The sequence below is a fragment of the Denticeps clupeoides genome, chromosome 10 (assembly GCF_900700375.1).
Source record: "Denticeps clupeoides chromosome 10, fDenClu1.1, whole genome shotgun sequence".
NCBI lineage: Eukaryota > Metazoa > Chordata > Actinopteri > Clupeiformes > Denticipitidae > Denticeps > Denticeps clupeoides.
This window is the reverse complement of record NC_041716.1, coordinates 15,415,250-15,435,369: the sequence shown is the minus strand read 5'-3', so window position 1 is coordinate 15,435,369 and position 20,120 is coordinate 15,415,250. Positions and strand designations below refer to the sequence as shown.

Below are 20,120 nucleotides of genomic sequence, written 5' to 3'. Positions count from 1 at the left end.
CAAAAATTATGATATAAACATGTTTTTAAATCCAAATACACACTCAAACTTTTCACAGATTTCCTGATTTGTAAATATGCTTCATTAAATATATGAATACACTTTGCATCTAAATCTGATCGGCTGTGGAAGTGAGACTGGGGCAAGTGTCTTCCATTTCACTTCATTTTGCACAATGCCTGGAAACCGTGAAGACCATTAATCAGTGTTTTGAAAAGCTTATTAGGCCCTTGGGTTGCACCACGGTGGGAACAAACACATTCAATACCAGCTGCAGCTGAACGTCAGTCTGCAGAGATCTAACCACATGTGTCATGAACCTGTTCAGAGCTTTACTCCACAGCATAAGGCACGTAAGGGTTTCCCCCATGCGACACTGAGTGACACTGACAGTCTGACATGAAAAAAAAGTCATATTCTCATTAATATTCTAGTAAAGTAATATATTTTCACCCCAAAAAGAAAAGCTCGGTGGTTACTTTAAACTATCGACCTCAAATGGTCTAAACTCGTGGCTGGCCTTATATCACATACACTATAATTGCTGTATGGACGAGCAGTGGGAGGTGGCGGTGGGTAATTAGTAATGTCAGACACCATTTCAGAAATGAATGCTGTAGTTGCCTGGGGACACATATGACACTAAATGCCCTTGAAAAATATGCTGCTATTTTTAAATTGAATTTTTTTCGTACAAGTGGATATTTTGTAAATTGACTTTAGTCTTTTGTGTCCAGAGGGTAATCTTGAATCTACAGTCCTCTCGTTTTTTAAAATGCATGCATTCAAAAAGAAACGTAACAGAAAAGGCGTGGATGTTTATGATGTTTCAGAGCTGTGCTAAGAGAGCTCTCAGAGAGGTTCGGCTGATCAGTCAGGTTTTGCACTGACAACAGTATGTCCAGTCCCCCTTTTCAGAGAGACGTGAAGCCTTCTTTTATCTGCCTATCTCTCTGTAATGTGTTTGAACAGCCACCCACAAAAGGAAGACATACTAGAATAGAAACTGGATAGATAAAAGAAATCAGGCAGACAATCCTATGTGTGGCCTATGCCCTCAAAACCGGTCAGACATCCTTTTTATTTACTACTTTAATTATAATCTAAGTAGTGTATACATATATATAGCTGAAGAAAATGCATGTTTTGAGTGTGTGTGTGTGTGTGTGTGTGTGTGTGTGAGTGTGTGTGTATGCTTACCAGTATTAATTTAGCTGCGACAACGAAGTACAAGTAAAGAAAAACCTATTTGAGATATAAGACATGGGCCACACATAGGCCTTTCAGCTCAAGTAATTTTCTCATCCACACATTTATTGAGATGAATACATCAAAATGTTAACATTATATCATAATGACACACGTTTGTTCAGTTCATCAGAGCTGTGGTACACTAAAAATAAACAGAAATGAGGCTGAGGAAGTTGCTACTCACCCACTGAGAAATCTTCACAGCACACCTCCACAGAGCCAGGGGAGCAGTCACTGAAATCATCCATGAGGCAGACGTCCTCTCCGATCTGCAATCTGTGGCACACAGAAGACCGAAGGAGTTGCACGTTGGCATTCTGCTCTAACCTTCAAAAAAGTGGGACGTCTATTGTGCATTCGATTTCATGTCTGCATGGCACGGGGTCTTAAAAAGCCGGGCTTGATGAGTTGATGCCTACTGGCTGCCGAGCCCAGCCACCAGAGCGTGTAATCTGGCACAGCTCTGGCCAGAGGAGTCTTTCATTCCTCCTCATAGTCCTCAAAGCCTGCTAGGCATGGGGAGTGGCACTACTTTAAAAGTCCTGTCTCAAATGTGCACGCACGACCGGTCCACTGGTCGAAAGACACAGGGCAAGGAAGGAGAGACAATGCATTTTGGAGCACAGGAACATAATGTCTCATAAGGGTTGAGCGATCTATATGACAGAGGCTTGATTACCATTCTGATGTACATGATGTACAGTACTTTGATCCAATTCTCCCACCTCTTTGTGTTCATTTTAGCTTTAATGAGATTCACTATCGCCCTCTAGTGCCAATTGAGGGACTACACAATTTAAGCCATTTTTTGAAGCACCCATCGTTCAATGCTTGGTCAAGACTTGTCCCTGCAGGACCCTGGAAGTCTTATATTGTGTGTTATAAATTATATTGTATTATCATGCATCAGATTATCAAAAATATCAGGCAAAAAAAACACACTAACCTGTATCTGAATGGGGCTATGGCAGCCATGTTAACTCTCAACTGTTTTTCCTTCAGCAGGTCCACACTCAGAGCTTCCTCAATGTCCAGGCATGCTTGGCTCTCAGGTAAGGGAAGAATTGGGCTGAGGTCCTCAGGGGTGTACATCTCCTCGTCTGAACAACTGCAGGAGGCGCTCTGCTTCACCAGTAGCCTGTTTTTGAAAACCTCACCTCTGTTATTCTCTGTGTTTCCAGAATACGTGGTTGGGGGCTGCAGGTTGCCGTTGCTGAATTTGCGGAAGGACAAAGCCACACTGCTTTGATGCGTCCCCAAGGCATTGTCATCAAATCTGTTATTACGGGAGTTCAAGTTAAATTTACTGTCCATCTTCTTCAGCTGTGGCCTGAGGTTGCCACTTAGGAAGTTCTTGTTGATATTGGACCTTGGCACCTCTAAGCTGCTGGCTTTGCCGACATCAAGGGTGTCCTTGGACCGAGGTGACTCCTTCCTACGAACTTGGGGGCTGCTGAAGGCTGAGCGAGATCCCTGAGACTGGAAGTGGGCCCTGAATGAGACGTGAGGAACAGGAAGGCCCCCTCTCTGCACTTGCTTCGGGGTCCTAATGCAGGAATCTCTTAGAAGGTCCCTTGAGGGGCAGGTGTTGGTTGATCGGCCAGCAGGTATTTGTGTGGGACGGGGCAACCCACTGCTCACACGTTTTGGACTTGGTTTCGGAGAAGGGAGCTTGCTCCTTGGCAGAGGAATCCCAGACTGGGCCCGAGGCATTGCCTGTACACTACCACCTTCACTCATGGCGCCAAGCAGCTGCCTACTTCGCACTCTGAAATATAACAGAAGAATTGTGAGACCATGTACATCACACGTGTAGCTTATATACAAAATACTTTCTGTGACGCCAAAGGCAGCCCTGGACTAGCCCTGGACCAGCCAGTCACAGACACACAAGGGTTCTAATCACCTTTGTGACTGATTAGAACCTTTTAGATGTTTCTCCATCACTTCCTGTTCCTGCATTAATGTGGACACTGTGTTTTTTTCTTCAGTTCCTGGTAAACATCACCTTTGTTTCATTGTTTCTTCTTTTGAGTTTAGGCCATAGTGCCATTCTTGTTTTCTGTTAATAAATATGTTCTTGTTCAGACTGTTGAGCATGTGCGCCTCCGCACTTCCGCAACCGAGTGGCATGACACATTCTGACACAGGAGGATGGTTAGGGTTTTTTTAGCTTTCACTAATAAATAGAACCGTTTTTTTTTTTTTAGATCTTTTCTCATCAGCCAGGATTCAGACCAAAGGAACTAAAGGAGTTTGAGCAAATCTGGGAAATCTCCTGGAGAGACCCTTAAGGCTTTTTTGCTGATGTCAAGCCAAATGAGACTTAAGCATCATTTGACTAAGATTAATTTGCATTGCGGGATGCACAAAATCCTGTGAAGGTTTTTTTGCTGAGGGTTGCCATGGGTAAACTTTGTAAACTTATAATTAATTGATTTGAAGTTCTCGCTGTTAAACTTTTTTATTTATTAAATCACAGGATCCTCAGAAATGACTGCACTACACACTGATATATATCCAAGATTTGCCTCCCTCCTTTTCCCCATGGCAACAGCGTGTGTTTTCATGTGTATTCACCGCCATTCACCAACCCAAGATAATGGAAGAATGTAAGGTCATTGTTAATATTTCCTAAGCACATGTGGAGCGATGCCAGTGGCGCAGCCCATCGTGACAGACCACACACGTGCTGGACACTGTCGTGGACATCTGCTGCCTGGCTAAGGAGACTCGAAAGAAGCCACAAGGACTGAAAAATGAAAACGAGACCCACTTTCACTGAAGTTTATTTGTGTTCCAGTGTGTGGAATATAGAAACAGATCGAGCCAAGTCCACGTTCTGCTTTAAACGCAAAACCCTAAACACGTAAATAAGCTTGTTGTTGTGGTGGAACACAACAAAGTTAAACTTGTGTGGTCAAGTCCTTTTGCTTCTGCCCCTGAGGCAGATCACAAGGAATTCCACACATGATTCCATTTCGATGTAAAATAGAAACCGCTGGGATCTCAACATCGTGCCCAGGGTCACATGAGTCCGATTTACCATCCACCTCCTCAGCTGATGAATGGCACACAAAGAGCTGGCACACAGAATCCGAACGGCCAAAAAAAGACAACATGCATGCAGCTTCCTGTATGTTTTTTGCTCACAGAGTTCATAATATGCATGAAAATTTGATGTTAAGGCGATTGCAGATGCTCTAAGATTGAATACCATTCAATACCATTTTTCCCATTGTTAGAACACACGAGCAATGGCCAATAATAATAAATACTGAGAATTCTTCTGAGGTAGCTTACGAATTTCCATATAATGCAGTTTTGCCTCTCTGGGGACCTTCTGCCAGACCCAGACAGCCAGTCAGTAGAGAAAACGTCTTTAAAATCATGCTGCTTATGATAAAATTATATTCTGCTAATCAAAAAACGAACAACTGTTTCCGATTTAAAACATGTGATTACTAAATAGGTTAGAAATTTGAGAACATTAACAATATTATGTGGAGTATTAAAGGAATACTCCACATATGTCCGTTAGCAAGTTCAGTCTAAGCTGTCAAATGACGTAAAAGTACACAAAAACTCCTGGGTCTAAGGACAGGCATCTCTTTATATATCTGCAAAGACAGACCATAATGACACGTCTTGTCTTTCCTCAAGGTCATAAAGTTTCAAGCAACACGTTTCTACAGCAACCAGGCGTAAAACACACACCAGCAAATCTCCTCACCCGTAATGCTGTGTCTCTCTCTCTCAAGTGTTCATTCCTTCACAAGCCAGGCAGATGTCTCAGTGGTAAGCAGGGTGTGACTATGTCTGCATGTGTGTGAGTGTTTGGCTGTTTGTGTGCGTGTGTGTCTATGAAGAGCTGTTAGAGAACATTGGTTTTGTGGGTAAAGTGAGAAGATGAGATGAAGGAGATGAAATTGGGAACTGGGAGGGGAAGGATCAGCAGTTCTGACACATTAAAAACAGCCTGACTCACACACTATCTGTCAGAAGATTGGATGCATCAACTCATTTATGGGTCTTGCATTTTACATTATTGAACAAAACTGAAGACACAGGAATGAAAAATAATACATATGAGCAAATAACGTAAAAAAATATTTAAAACCAGGAAGCTTTTGCTGTGATGGCAGTATTTCACTCTCTTTTCTCGTCTCCACCATCTTAAATTAGACGATTGGGACGGTTTCCAACAGTCCTGAAGATTTATGCTGAACACTTTCTCATCCTTCACTCATGTTAATGAACATCTCATTAAGCGGCTTTTGATGATGACAATAAAGAATAAAGCAGTCATGAAGGTAAAAAGAGGCGATTCTGAAAAAGCAAATTCATCAAACATACTTCACTTCCTCCTGATACAACAAATACTTAATATGATTCTTGCATTGGATTCTTCAAACTTGCCGCATCTTTGTCTCCATAACCTCCACATAGTAGGGTGCATCCAAACTTTTGTGTATGAGATATCTAGCACATAATGTATAGAATGTCTATCATAAAATAACTTTGAAGTGAAATGATTGTCACTTATGATACATAGCAGCACAGCACACGGTGCATACAGTTAGATGTGTCCTCTGCATTTAACCCATCACCCTTAGTGAGCAGTGGGCAGCCATGACAGGCGCCCGGGGAGCAGCATGTGGGGACGGTGCTTTGCTCAGTCGCACCTCAGTGGCACCTTGGCCGATCGGGATTTGAACCGGCAACCTTTTAATTATGGGGCCACTTCCTTAACAGCTAGGCCACCACTGCCCCACATGTGTGAAACTGAGCTCTTCTTCAACACTTATCTAGTACTAGATACTACAATCATCCTCATCCACTGCACAGAAAGGAGTTCTCCAAAGAAACAATACATGTTTCCATGTGCATGGAAACCTGCCCCATCAACACTGTATCTGTTTATCCTTAATGAAAACCAGTTTGATAAAGAGAAAATACGAGGGATGTTTTCTGAGCCGTTTCGGTTTCATGCGCGCTGGTACCTCTGTCATGTTCATCATGGACCCTGTGGCCACTGTCCCTGAACCACCCAACAGAGAGAGGATCTGATATTGTCAAGGTGAAGAGGAGGGTAGTGTTTACATGAATGCATCTCCGTACCGTGACCTCGCGATAAATCACTGCCAGACGTTTTTTTTTCCCCATGACATCCCATGGTGTCATATTTTTTTGTAGACTCTGGTGGTGTGACTAACAGAATGGGGTGTGGGCAGAGGCAGAGATTCTCACCTTTACACTGGAAAACAGGAATGAATGTGAATCAGAGGTAAATTACATGTTTAGCCGCCATCACATCACAGAATAAATAGTTTTTATTGGAGGCAGCTGCAAATGGGTGCAGGCCAAACCGTCTGTATTATGCAAGACTTCTCATGTGAGTGTCATATGTGCTGCACTGTAGTTCGCTGCAGAAGGCTGACATCTACAGGTGAAGAACCAAAATGTCCTGAGCCACAAGTTTTGTTAATATGTTTATTTTCATATAAATTGCCAAAATTTAATGTGTTTTTTTAATTAAACGTATTTCTGTGTTTAAAATTGTTTACTGAACATTTGAAATTATTATCAAAGTGAACTAAGCATGTGAAAGAATTAGTAGTTTCAATGGACATCAAAATATCCTACCATCACTATTCCATATCTCTGTTTAGGTTTATTATGCAACTAAATTCAATGAATACAATACATTTAGGCTCTAATAAAAATAGTATACCGCTGATCACGAGTGATTCACAATGAGTCACTGAATCAATGAAAAGTGCATTTGTGCTCTGACACACAACTCTGATGGCCACAGTGTGAACCCCCCAGTGAGTCACCACACCCAAAACAATGAAGAGCATGGGTGGGCTCTTTCAGCAGCATTAGCTTTTCCTCTTCCTGACCCTATCTGAAACGGCCTTCCTCTGAGCAATAGCCTACGTGACCTCAGGCTGACACCTGCTGGTGACTTTAGCATGACTCAACATAGCCAGCGAGAACAGTGGGGAAAGTTTTTATTGCCTCGTGCCACTCTCACCATCCTCTATTTTCCCCTCTGCCCACCTTGCCAATTAGTCAAGCGCTAATGACTGTAATCTCTCTTCCCCACTCAGTCGGTCAGTGCACCGAAACTGGCCGGTTGCAAATGCCTTTCATACCACATGAGAAGATCATTAACAGGCAGGTCCAGTGCAGTCTAACCCAAAACCACAGGACTGTGAACCTTCCTATCCATTCCTGTCTAATACAAATTCAACCTAATTAACAATTCTTTTCATCCAGCTAACACTCAACTTACAAACACTTATTACAAGGCCAGTGTCCCTGGATTGTGCTTTCAACCTCCAACCTTGTGGGGTGTCTGGTGAATAGTCAAGGCTATTCCATCACTCCCAAACATTATAATTAATTACATGTCAAAGTATTCAAATATATTCCAAATACTTTTTCTGGGTATTGGCATTGTCAACCATCACGTCTGTTCCACCCATGTAAATGGCCTTCAGCGTTCTATTTCTGTGTCAAAAGGCCCCAGAAACGCCACTCTATATATTGTAATTAGGATGTCAGCCGTATTGCATTCCCTCATACACCAGTCATACACCATTTCTACAAATCTGGTCTGAAAAAGTATAAAAAAGAAGCATGCGTTCAGCTTTTCACTTGGCTCACTATGTTTACATAAAAAAATATTTAAGTTCTCAGTCAAATGAAAATGAATGACCTCTACAGAGCTGGGACAGTCCTACCAGCTCTTCCTCAGCTCCCCTGGCCACAGCGCGGCAAACTGAGCAAAAAGGATGCGATTTCCAACGGCTCCGCTCACACACACAATGGGAATGTTTTTTCCTGGATTACAGTTGCATCCTTGGCCCAGCTGTTCCATTGGTGCACAGTACACGCACATACAGGAAGCTTTCACAAAATGCAACAATGGTGCTGGCCTATCAATAGTTTCCACTTCTGCTGCCAAGCGGTTCACATTCCAAGTGAAATTCTGACTCCAATTCTGACAAATACAAAAAGTGTGGCTGCACTTGAATACTATTCAACTATATACTATACTTTATTAGACTCTATCTCCAACTAGAAGCAGAAATGAGTGTATTTGAATATTTTGAATTTAAAGGAATTTGAAGACATAATTGACTCACCCAGGGGAAGGTAGCAGCAGTGTAGACCCGGTCCCCAGCATGTGCACAAACGGGACTCTCTGAGATCACCCGCGGTGGGTCCTTAACAAGCGCTGCACTGACTCATGCATCCTGAGCCGCCGCTGAGTCAGGTGATCAGGATCCCTGATCCACAACGCAAACACGGCTCAACTTCAGCCCCTGCAGTGCTGCCTGACGCCCCTCCCCGCCCGGGCCGCGGTGTGCCCACCTGCTCCCCACTCCGCGAGTCGATGCCACAGCGGACAGCCGGCCCTGGAGGGGACCCTCCGTGTCATCCGTCTTGCTTCTCTCACGTCACTCCCTGCTGCCGCAGTCTGCCTGCAGTCTGAGCCCACCCCCCCCCCCTCGTTCTTCCCTCCTCCCTTTCTCCCTCTCTCTCCCCTCTAAATGGACCTGTTGGCTCAGTTCCTGATCAGTTTGAAATATTAACCCATCTTTAAAAAAGAGAGGCTAATTGGGTCATGAGGAGAACGGTGAATCCCGACATGAAGAGGACGGGCTTTAGTATCTCTGTCATTGGTACAAAACGGTAATTAGAGCCTTGGTGCTGATGCAAGTTCAGCATCCCGCATGTCACCCGACTCCCTGCTAAGATAATGTTCACTTTCTGCTCCTCCGATGTGTATCACTGTCCAGAAGGGGGCAATTATTGTTCCATAGTAGAGAGAGATATCGGGTAATTGCAATCGTTAAAAACTGCCTGAAATTTTTATTCTGTGTTCTAAATTATGAAGGGTAGCTGTTTGAGAGCCTGTGTTTCAGTGGTGAGGAGGATCACCATAACCCGTGCCAGAATTTGAAGACAACAGAAGATGTTAACCCACCCACACCACACACACGAGAGGCACAGCTGCAGTGGTGGCCGATCCCAACACCAGCCCTCACGCTAAAGTCTCAGTGTAATGAATGGGCTGGCAATCACACAAGCTGAGCACAGCAGCCCAAGAAGGCCTTTTTATCTAAAAAAAAACAAGGAGGCAGCTTTGTCAAGTAGGGCCACCTTCTGCGTGGAGTACATGCTCGTTCTACTCGTCCTACCTGCTCTTTTCAGTCACACAAGACTGCGGTCATTAGCTTAGTGGTCTAAAGTGCTTGAATTTTCAAAAGCTCTCAGCTCTGATCGGACTGCTCTGAGGATTTTATTCAATGCCGGACTGTCATCATAATGCTGAAGTGCATCTTGGTTTTTCTGCATCACTTACAAATCCGGATGGGACTCTTACCACACTTGCAAGTATAAAAATAAACAGCGTGTCATATTAAATCCAGTGAAATTAGCCCATGTATGTAAATGCACGCTGGACCATGACTGTGCCGGTGGATGCTGGGCTTGCTCCAGTAATGAAGAGTCAAGCTTTAATGATATTGGACTAATAGGCACAGTGCTTCACAGAGCACCAGTCAGAGATGAAGCGATGAACTAATTAGTTTGGAACGTCTCTCTTGGGACAGATTGATTTTGAATGCCATTAATGGACGAGCGCTTAAATGCAATGGGTCATGCTCTTTTCATACAGGCCAGTAATTTATTAATTTATAAACCCATGTTCTCAGAATTTGGAACCTAAATAAATGGCTCAGCCATATGATATGATCATTGGACAACGGCTCAAGGTAAATCGCAACGACAGATCTGGCTTTGGCTTTGCCATTGTGTCTCTGTTTTTTTTTTTTTAAGTAAAATCCCTTGTTTGTCGCTTGCTTTGTGCTGATAACTATTGCCTCATAATAATCAAATATTAGAGATTCTTTTTTTCCACTGAGGGGTTAAAAAATGTTTGTACAACTCCCAGTGGGCCTGCCTTCAAACATGGCCCTTCGCTCACAGACGGAACATTGTTCGCGGGGACAACGCGCGCAACATGAGACGTGCAGCTGTGGCGGGTGGAAAGCAAACTGTCACCATCTGCTGGGCTTTTGCACAGATGCTCGCCACATCTACTGCTGCACAGCGGCAAACGTCCGGTTTCTACACTGGCAACACTGATGCTGCTCCAAAAAGCTACAGTAATATCGAGTTATGGAAGTAGCTAATCATTGCGCAGGTTTCACGGTGTCACCATGGTGTCCATCACTGCCAAAATATTCATTATTCATTACACAAGTATTGTGACCAAAAACTAAGCATTCCACAGAGACCAATTAGATAATTAAATAATGTGTAATTAAATATTCATTTTTAGGTAAGCAAAAATTAACATGAAACTACATTAAATAATTACAAAGTTATAATAATAAAAAATAAATTCATAAACAAAAGCATTTAAGAACAACACTAAGTGCCTTCTTGGAATGTGACTGAGAAAGTGCAGCACGTTCCACTTTGTTCTCAGAGAGGCTGGTTTATTAATTATGAGACGATGAAGAATTGTGTTAATAAGTCGTGGATCCATACGTGCTTTCCTCTGACCTCCCAAGGAAGCAAATCAGCTGGAGACAACAAAGCGGCACCAGAAGCCAGGATTCGGGGACAGAAGACGACTGAGGCTGCTGACAGACACTGAGCCTCAAGTTAGCAACACTGAAAAAAGTGTCTATTTTATTACCGTCGCCTTTTCGCGGAATGTGTTCTGCCCATTCACAACACTTGAGTGACTTGTGTGGTAAGAAGTGGTTGAATAGATTTAGAAGCATTATTCTCAAATGTTCAAAATGCCTGTGATGATTGACGGAACCCAGACAGCCTGCAAAATGCCTGGCCTGCAAGCGTTTTACACGGCAATGGTTCAGTTTGTTACTTACATTACACGGTTTGAAATAATACTTAAGAAAAATGCGTATCTTTGCATGCAGTGTAAACTACAGAAGCCAAAGGACACTCTGAAGGAATATTCTATGGATTATATTATATATTATTATGGATTATATTCTTTCTAAATTCCTCTGAAGCGCGAACACAACAGTCTAGATGTATTATGCACCGACTACACTAGATATAACTACAGAGCTTCTCTTTTAGTGTCAGCTGCAAAGAGGAAAAATACTCGGTGGCAAAAAAGGACAGGAAACAACCACACACTTACAGGACAGCTCGTTGCCTCTTTTGTCATCGTCGTTGCCATTTCTGGTCGCTTGTCTTTGTTGTCTTGTCAGGCTCGAGCTCTAGCCGGTGATGGTGTCTGCGGGCCTATGAAGAATCTGTTGCTGGCTGTGGACCGGGGATGGTTACAGTGGGGTTTCATGAAAAAAAAAAAACATGATCTAGGGGTGAGTGCAGCATGTAGACGTGTCGGGGGGGGCTTAAGTCAGTAGCCGGCCCCATCCCTATGTGTCTTTGTACGCCAACCAACATATCTGCTTTTAGTGCTAAGGAAAGCCCCGGCAGACGCCACCACAATAGCGTGCTTGTGCCAGCGTCACCCCGAGGCCATTGTGAGGAGGGGGCCCACACACATCCTTGCTATCGTGGATGACTCAGATGCTGCCATCCTACTGGGGACCTCAGTTCTGGAGGATAGAGGAGGTGGGGGTGGAATGAAGGAAATGGGGTGGGGGGGGGCGCAGCAAGTCATAAAGCTCAACCAAATTAAGCTTCAGCTTAATCAGTTAAATGGGACAGTTATAAGGTGGGGAGTCTGAAGGTCTCGTGTCTCCTTAAATGTCATAGATAATGTAGGTTTTGCCCCGCTTGTCCCACAGGAGAGTGGCGCTCAGACGGGGGCTAAAGCAGGTCACAGCTGCCTCCCCAGAGCCGAAAACTCAGTGTGCTCCGCAGCAGGGCTGTCTCCTCTGAACCGAGGGCCACAGCTGCAGTATAATACCTGCTTACACTGATCCCTTCTACCGAAGTAGGACAGAGGTGTCAAATTTGAGCACATTTGCTACTAAAAAGCAGAAGTCCCAGCAGACTTGTACCTCTAGGACTTCCGCTTTCTCAACATCCCCTTGTGTTATTTGTGATTGGGACTGACCTTGTGCAGTAGAAATTGTCTGGTGTGTGCTCATGATTCAGACTGACTGCGCCACCTCCTGGCCATCGCCAGTATTAGAATGAGGAACAGTAGATTTTTTTCACATCACTTTTGATGATTGCATAAAAGTGGACATACTTGAATCATTGCAGAAATATATCTCAAGGCTGAATGCAAAGACTCATTGAAAAAAGCATACATGAAAACCTGTGGCCATCTAACTAGCAGAGTAATTTGGTTACACTGGATATAAAAAATGGCTTGTGAGGTTAATAACTTCTATACTGGATGCATACTTTGTAAGTATTTGTAGCCCTGTCACACTGGAGTGAATGCATGAGGCATGAAGAGACATTACTTAATTAAGTTTTAATGTAGAAATACATGTTACTACTCTTTCATTGAAATCCCTTTCTCAGTGAATTGAGTGATTGCGTCCTTCGTTTTCAGCCATGTGTAAAACTTTAAAAACAGTAGCCTAAACTGGCACCAAGTTAATTCAATTAAATGCACATCTGCAAAAAAAAATTATAATTGTATTTTATTATTCCATTTTGCAATGTTCTACTTGACTACTAATATTAATGCAGCAACATATTGTGTTACATTTAGAGGCAGAACAGTTTTCATTTGTAGTTTAAATAATCGCATCTTAGCCGTATACAGTTGACATTTGCGAGATCCGCCCAGTGGAGTCACATTCATACTTAATGTGATGCCAATAAGCTCACCCAGCTTCTGATTTTTGGATCCTGATCAGTCACCTTTACAAGGCACATTTGTCCTATTGCATTCTAGTTACTGGTTGTTTTCAGAGTTTGCTTTCTGTAGGGTTTTCATTTTTTAAAAGTTAGCATTTACTTTGAATGTCGAACGCTTGCGCCTCCTCTCTCCTTCACCCACATGGCTTTACTCTGAATCGATTAACAACGATGGTGCCCACCTATCATAATAGCTACATTTGACTGGAGTAGACCTGGGCCCGTCCTGGCGTTCCCCTTAATCGCCTCGAATACATGCTGAACATAATGGAGCTGTGGCAGAATTCATTTCCTGTCCCTCCACATGAGTGGTCAGTCAGCAAGTAATTTTCTTTGGCCTTTCAAAGTGTAGTCAAGCATCATGGTGAGAAGGTCAGTGTAGTCAGAGTCAACCACAATTACTTTGTGTCTGTGAAAGAGGACAATTTTCTTGCACGCAAATGAACTTGAAAAAGAAAATCTGAAATGAAACTAAAAGAGAAAAATAATTGCTATAAAAAGCAAGAGACAAAATAATTTAAGAAAAGTTAGATGCTGCTGTTTTATTTTCACTGTGTGAAAGTCATCTTGAATAGATAGCCAACAGGGGGCAGCTGCGGATTTCAGGGGCAATGTTTCTTTAAAGTTTCACCACCAGCACTTACTCACTTCCTCCACCCTCTTCCACTCTTTCTCTGAACTTATGTGGCCCTGAGCCACACCCTTGCCCCAGTGAGGAGTGTTCAAACGGTCTCAGCTCAGGAAGCCCACACCACGGCAGGAGCTTTTCCGAACCAGACCTGTCTCCGGCTTAACCTGGGCCAAGTCCCTCACCCGCTGAGCCAGAACAACCGTCACAGGTAAGCAGGGGCGCCTGGGATTCTCATGCAGGTAACCGGCAAACTGTGGCTTACACTGTTTTTTTTTTTTTTTTTACCTCTGACTGAAAACAGGGGAGATTCTTGCTTGAGATTCTTTGAATTTAACAACATTAGAAGAGTATGATCATGTTTTCTGCGTGCTTTCTGCAATTTAAATGTTCATCTCGGTCTCTGAACAGGTAGAGTTTTCAATCTGTCTTTAGTGACATCAGGTGATTGGATGCTGGCAGCTGGAAACTTGTATTTCTAGCTAACGCTGCCACGTCTTTAAGAGTTGGAAGCAGGAAGGCGACTCAGTCGACTCTTATCTCTGCACCTATAAACACGACGCATCGAGTAAATCCACACTGTCCTGAAACCTAAGGCCGTTCGAAACTGTTTAGTTTGGACATGACTGAAGCATGATGGAATGTACCCAGAATTCGGCAAAATTGAGTGCATTTTTGCCTTTTATGGTCAGCTCACCCTTTACCCATATTCATGAGAAGGTGTTACAACATACAGCTATGTTTGTGAATGGGTGCCGAGAAACCCCTCACCCCTCGTCTGTTTATGCGTGCATTGTTTTCTTTTTTGGTTGTCAGAATGCCATTTGGGGGAGGAAGCAAGTGTGGCTGCTGCCAGAAAACGGTATACTTTGCGGAGGAAGTGCAATGTGATGGGAGGAGCTTCCACCGGAGCTGTTTTTTGTGCAGTGAGTGAGACCCTGCAAGGCATTTATAAATGTACTTGACAAATATTCAAAACTCCTTACCTAATATTGCCTGTTTTTAAATTTGTCATAAACTGTCAGAAAGGAACTCCATTTTGCTTAAATATGCAGCTGTGTTATGCTGTATATGTTTCATCATATAAGCAATATAAATATTTGTCATATTCAACAAAAATAATTCTTACAGTAATTAACATTGGCTTTGTCCTACCATAATGAGTAAAGGATGTTTGGAGATTTATAAGCGGGATAATGCTCGGCCCATATTCCAGACCCCTCCCTCTTCCCCCATTGCCCTTAGCAACACTGATCTGTAATCAGTGTTTGGAGCAGAAGCCCTGTCACACTGGAGTGAATGCATGAGGCACGAAGAGACATTACTTAATTAAGTTTTAATGAAGAAATACACAAGGCGAGGCCGTAATGCGGGGACGCAAACCAGCTACACGAGAGTGAGGGAGGCAATGGTTTAAATAAGAACACTAATTCCATGTAAACGTGAGTGTAAGTAGGGCTTTATATTGTCTTTATATTTGCTGATTAATTTGCACTTTGCTTTAGTGGTCTGCAGAAAGAACCTGGACAGCACAACAGTGGCGGTTCATGAAGATGAGATTTACTGCAAAGCCTGCTATGGCAAAAAGTACGGGCCAAAAGGCTACGGGTACGGGGCTGGAGCCGGAACTCTAAGTATGGATAGAGGAGAGTCTCTGGGCATCAAACCTGAAGAGTAAGTTACCAGGAAGCCTGAATATTAATGACTTTACTATGTTGATTAGAATATGGTTTAACAATAAACATTTTAGCATTAGCTTGTGACCGCAAATTTATCCTCCAGGTTGGTTTCACCTCACTCCCACCTTGAATAGGCTTGTTAAGTGAAACAAGGGGAGGGGGGGTGGGTGGATTTGACAGCCCCGCCCTGGCAGCTCGTAGAGTGTGGCCAAACGCCACACATGTGAATTGGGCCTGATTTTTGGGGGAATGGATGAAAGGGCACCATTATAGGTTGCAGTTACGTCTGAGGCCTCCACCTCTGTTCTCAATTCACACGTCCACCAAGTTGCCAACACTTAACGACCCACTTAATGGGAGCAGGAGGAGCTGCCAGGGTGGGGCTGCCCCGCCTTTGTTTCACTGAACGAGCCTATTCAGGGCGGGAGTGAGGTGAAACCAACCTGGAGGAAAAATTTTTGGTCACAAGCCAACTTCCCTCAGATTGACACAGTTCTGTGGATGCAGAATGAAACGTCTCTACCTTAAAGAAGTTTTAACATTAGGCTGTTTTAGCATTAGGCTGTGTTTCTGAGGTATTTTGTAATGATTATTGTATGTCAGTTATCGGTTTAGTTAAGTGTGATGGGAAATGCTGTCCTATATTAAGAGGCATATCATTTATGTAGACAAACTGTTATTAGAAATATAAATTTCTGTATTTCTTCTTAGAAATCCTGCACACCAACCAACCAACAACCCCAACCCATCCAAATTTGCCCAAAAGTTTGGAGGCTCGGATACATGCCCACGCTGTAGCAAAGCGGTCTATGCGGCTGAGAAGGTCATAGGAGCTGGAAGTGTAAGGCCAATTCAATCAAATTTGAGTAATTAATTCTAGAACATTACGATATGATCGTCAGCACAGAAGAGAAGATATTTTTTCTTTGTCTCCAATTCACCAAAAGGAACTTTTACCTTTAAATTTACCTTAAGGTAGTTTTTGCCTTTTCTACTCTGCTTTCTAGCTTAAAAGCTCAGATCACAACTAGGGCCTAAGACAAGTGTTGAAACCTTGCATGATGTGATTTATGTTTTCCTGTAGGCTTGGCACAAGGGCTGCTTTCGTTGTGCAAAGTGTGGGAAAGGTCTTGAGTCTACAACCCTAGCAGACAAGGATGGTGAAATTTACTGCAAAGGTAGAAAATATTTGTTTTACAAGATATGGCTGTGCAGTCTTTCACTTGCATCCTGAAATAAGTTTATAATATAATATTTATCATGTGTGTATTTTCAGGATGCTATGCAAAGAATTTTGGTCCCAAAGGTTTTGGCTATGGACAGGGTGCAGGAGCATTGGCACATGCACAGTAAAGGTGCACAAGGACTCACTACATGGACCAACCCTTCAGTACCCTTTAGCAAGAATCACTTCTTTCATATCTCATTCAATAAGTATTAAATGAGTATAAGATAAATAAAAAAATATATTAAAACTGTATGAAATTTGCATTGCATTTGGATAATCATGCTATTTATGTTACTGGGTCATTCTATAGCTGGCATGGTTGTGTAATGGCATGACTGTGTATTCCATAGTTCATAATACAGTAATGTACATGTAAAGGTAATGCATTTGTTGTACTCAGTTATATACAGTATTTGTCTTTGCTATGCCATTTGAAAGGCATTTCAGATGGACTTTATTCATGCATGCATAAGAGAGTTATCAAGAAAAAAAAATCTATGAAGAGAATGCATTTAAAGTTAACTGAAAGAAATTCAACATTTCAGACAGTTAAGATCTAATTATCTGTCACTCAAGTATTTAAAGTATCTACTACACTTTTTTTTTTTTTTTTTTTTACACTAAAAAAATGAGTCAATTTAAAATAAGAAAATATATATTCTTGAAAAAATACTATCAATTTATGATTATTAATGACTCTAAGTAAACTGATTTTATGTGTGAGATTGTATATGTGAGAACACAATACATAGTCTTATTGTTAAACATTTTAAGAATTCACTGTTTAAAAAAACATTTTAATGACAACGTTTGGCTTAATCAAAAATGACGTGCAATCCAGCAATTAAATTTCTGTTTATGCCCCGATGTAAATCGCAGTAATCCCAGTCCAAACTAAGAGGAAAAACACAAAAAACTAAATACTAAATAATTATTTAAATTAGACAATGCAGGCTGAGCATATTAAAAATATGAAAGACTGTGTACCATTTTCAGTTTTTTTTGGCCAGAAACTTGACAAGCATATATGCCAGACTGTCTAAGATAAACACATCACTGAGACAATACTAATAACCCAATCAATTTCCAGTAATGTATAATGACAGTGTTAAATCTGTATTTTAAACAATATATTGATGTTATCTGTGGGTGTTATTAATTAATATTAAATTATGCTTTTAGCTATGAAAAACGTCTCTTTTTGTGCGTTTAATCTGGAACTCCAAGAAGGAGTTTGAAAGTTCACATCACAGATTTTCTATGTTTCAATGTAATTCACTATTCATTTTCTGCAGTTTGAAATTTTATGCATTAACAATTCTTGTTGTGACTCTGCCCCTCCAAAGCAAGAGACTTATCCCTGAGTGTCTCCAGTGGGACTGTCCCTGTAACTTCTGACTGTGCATTGCTCTGGACAAGATAGGGTGACTTAACTCAAGTTTAAGCTGGGCTTTATTGTCATTTCAGTGCATAGTGAAACACAACAAAGTTTCTCCGGAAGCAGGTGCTACAGGTAACATTTGAGCGAAGCTGCAGGAGCTTTCTCAACAATCTGAGCTACTGTAGCTCTTCTACGGGTTCTGTCTTGGCCGCTTATGACCCTGTCTCTGGTGCGCTAGTTTTCTTTTGTTAGAGCAAAACAGTCTAGCCATCATTTGATCTTCACAGTGTGGCAGTGGTGGCCTAGCGGTTAAGGAAGCCGCCCCATAATCGGAAGGTTGCGGGTTTGAATCCCAATCTGCCAAGGTGCCACTGAGGTGCCACCGTCCCCACACGCTGCTCCCCATGCGCCTGCCGCAGTGTTTCACAATCACTTCACTTTCACTTAATTATTTTGCTCTCTAAAGCCATTAGGGGGCGCAGCCTCGGCCCTGTAAAAAGGAGAAGGGCTGTTCACAGATAAACCCTGTTTGTCCAAGTTAACATCGCCCTGGGTCTTATTGGACATCCAGCATGATGAACATGGCTGCAGCGCGTGACCACCGACGGGAAGGAGGCGGACTTCGGGTGCACGCAAGGACGGCACTGTGTGGACCTCCGAGAGGGCCGTGAGGGTCACGTAATATCTATACATTCAGACGCAGCCAACAGTTCTGAGAATGACACGAAAATTGTTTTTCAGTAAATTTGCTGCTTCAGTGTTCATAGGTCTTTTTTCAGATGTTTCTGTGGTGTGTTGAAGTATAATTACAAGCAGTTCCAAAGGCTTTTATCCACAATTACATCAAGTTTATGTTGTAAGAGTCAATATTTGCAGCTTTTTTTCTAGACCTCTGCAATTCGCCCTGGCATGCTGTCAATCAACCTCTGGGCCAAATCCTGACCGATGGCGACCCATTCCTTCATAATCACTTAAAATGTGAACAAACCAAACAAACCTGCTGTCTGTTGATTAATTCTCATTACGGCAATGCCAAAATATTGCGTGTGACTGATTCACACGCATTCAGTTTTTAAGTTTTCTTTTTTCAGTGGACTGTGAGTTTTTTGGTGTATGATAGACTGTGGTTTTAATTTCCATTCGTGACAATGGCAAACAGCAGTAAAATAATTCCGTATTCATTTCTTTTTAGTAGAAACAGTTAAGGATAAAAATATGAGTGACATGAAAATGTAGTTTTGGTACGACTGACTAGTTAAACACTAAAAGCCTAATAAATCAGAATTTTTACCCCTGTCTCAACTGACATCCTTGTTTATTTAGCTAGACTTTGCTAGACTTTTTTTTTTTTTTTTAAATAAAAGGCTCTTTAGATAAAAAAGGATCTGCCAAATGATTTAAACGGACGTTTACTGTCATGCAAAAATTAAGTAACTCACACACCAGGCTTATTGCTCAGGCAAGTTATGTGTATCTGTATGACATTCAGAAGAACATAAATTGCTTAATTGGTCTTCGTTTGTTGAAATCTGTTTCTCTGGTGTAAGAATTTATTTAGACCTGTACTGCACTTTTCAAATGAAAATGGAGGCAGTAATTGAGCTTTTTTTTTTTTTTAAATGGCTTTACAAAGCGATCCTGTTATTGCTGGAAGAAATGCACTGCATTAATCCGAGCCTCCATTCCCTGGAGAAAAGCAGAGCAGATGAAGCAGAGGTGACCTCATTCATACACCAACAGCTTGAACAAAGCGCTTTTAAGTGGCCAGGATACACATGTGTCGTTCGATACACACACGAAGGAGAATGCACCAGTGAAATAATTTGATGTAATGTTCGCAATTTTCATGTAGTGAAGAGCTGGTTGAAGTGTTGATGACATAGAAGGCCAATCGGCAGTCCTCAGAGTTTCTTCTCCGCAGTTCGCCCAGCTGGAGATTTGTCATGAAGATTGAGGAGGACGCTTTTCATCTGAGTGGTGGAACTGTGACTGTGCCGGATGATGTTTATGAACCATGAGTAACAGCATGTCCAGTCCAGTTTGCAGATTTGCACTTTGAATTCACGTTGTTGTTATCCATTTCTTTATCTGTGTATTTATACA

General features: G+C 42.2%; 2 protein-coding genes across 3 annotated transcripts; one reads left to right on the top strand and one right to left on the bottom strand.

Annotated features, from left to right (window-relative positions):
* Positions 1-1,427: 1,427 nt before the first annotated feature.
* On the bottom strand, positions 1,428-8,520 carry LOC114798052 (uncharacterized). Its single transcript, XM_028993417.1, has 3 exons — positions 8,409-8,520; positions 2,198-3,019; positions 1,428-1,527 (listed from the first exon to the last, which is right to left on the bottom strand). The coding sequence occupies exons 1-3, from the start codon at positions 8,447-8,449 to the stop codon at positions 1,428-1,430; spliced, it is 963 nt and encodes a 320-aa protein (XP_028849250.1). The 5' UTR covers positions 8,450-8,520.
* Positions 8,521-13,781: 5,261 nt separating this feature from the next.
* Positions 13,782-17,828, top strand: csrp1a (cysteine and glycine-rich protein 1a). 2 transcript variants are annotated; one of them, XM_028993324.1, is made up of 6 exons: positions 13,782-13,940; positions 14,546-14,655; positions 15,235-15,403; positions 16,120-16,249; positions 16,493-16,586; positions 16,685-16,888. In XM_028993324.1, the coding sequence occupies exons 2-6, from the start codon at positions 14,547-14,549 to the stop codon at positions 16,759-16,761; spliced, it is 579 nt and encodes a 192-aa protein (XP_028849157.1). In that variant the 5' UTR covers positions 13,782-13,940; position 14,546; the 3' UTR covers positions 16,762-16,888. The 2 variants fall into 2 exon arrangements, with proteins under 2 accessions (XP_028849157.1, XP_028849158.1); XM_028993325.1 differs by lacking the exon at positions 13,782-13,940 and having other exon boundaries at positions 14,555-14,686; positions 16,685-17,828.
* Positions 17,829-20,120: the final 2,292 nt, after the last annotated feature.

What these genes read in the sequence shown, in the direction of transcription:
- LOC114798052 (XM_028993417.1), bottom strand. Translation starts at nt 8,449, where the DNA reads ATGCTGGGGACCGGGTCTACACTGCTGCTACCTTCCCCTGG. An exon ending in CTGCTGCTACCTTCCCCTGG is followed by an intron (nt 3,020 to 8,408) that starts GTGAGTCAATTA and finishes GTTATATTTCAG; the next exon opens with AGTGCGAAGTAGGCAGCTGC. An exon ending in ATAGCCCCATTCAGATACAG is followed by an intron (nt 1,528 to 2,197) that starts GTTAGTGTGTTT and finishes TGTGTGCCACAG; the next exon opens with ATTGCAGATCGGAGAGGACG.
- csrp1a (XM_028993324.1), top strand. Translation starts at nt 14,547, where the DNA reads ATGCCATTTGGGGGAGGAAGCAAGTGTGGCTGCTGCCAGAAAACGGTA. An exon ending in AGGTCATAGGAGCTGGAAGT is followed by an intron (nt 16,250 to 16,492) that starts GTAAGGCCAATT and finishes GTTTTCCTGTAG; the next exon opens with GCTTGGCACAAGGGCTGCTT. An exon ending in TGGTGAAATTTACTGCAAAG is followed by an intron (nt 16,587 to 16,684) that starts GTAGAAAATATT and finishes GTGTATTTTCAG; the next exon opens with GATGCTATGCAAAGAATTTT.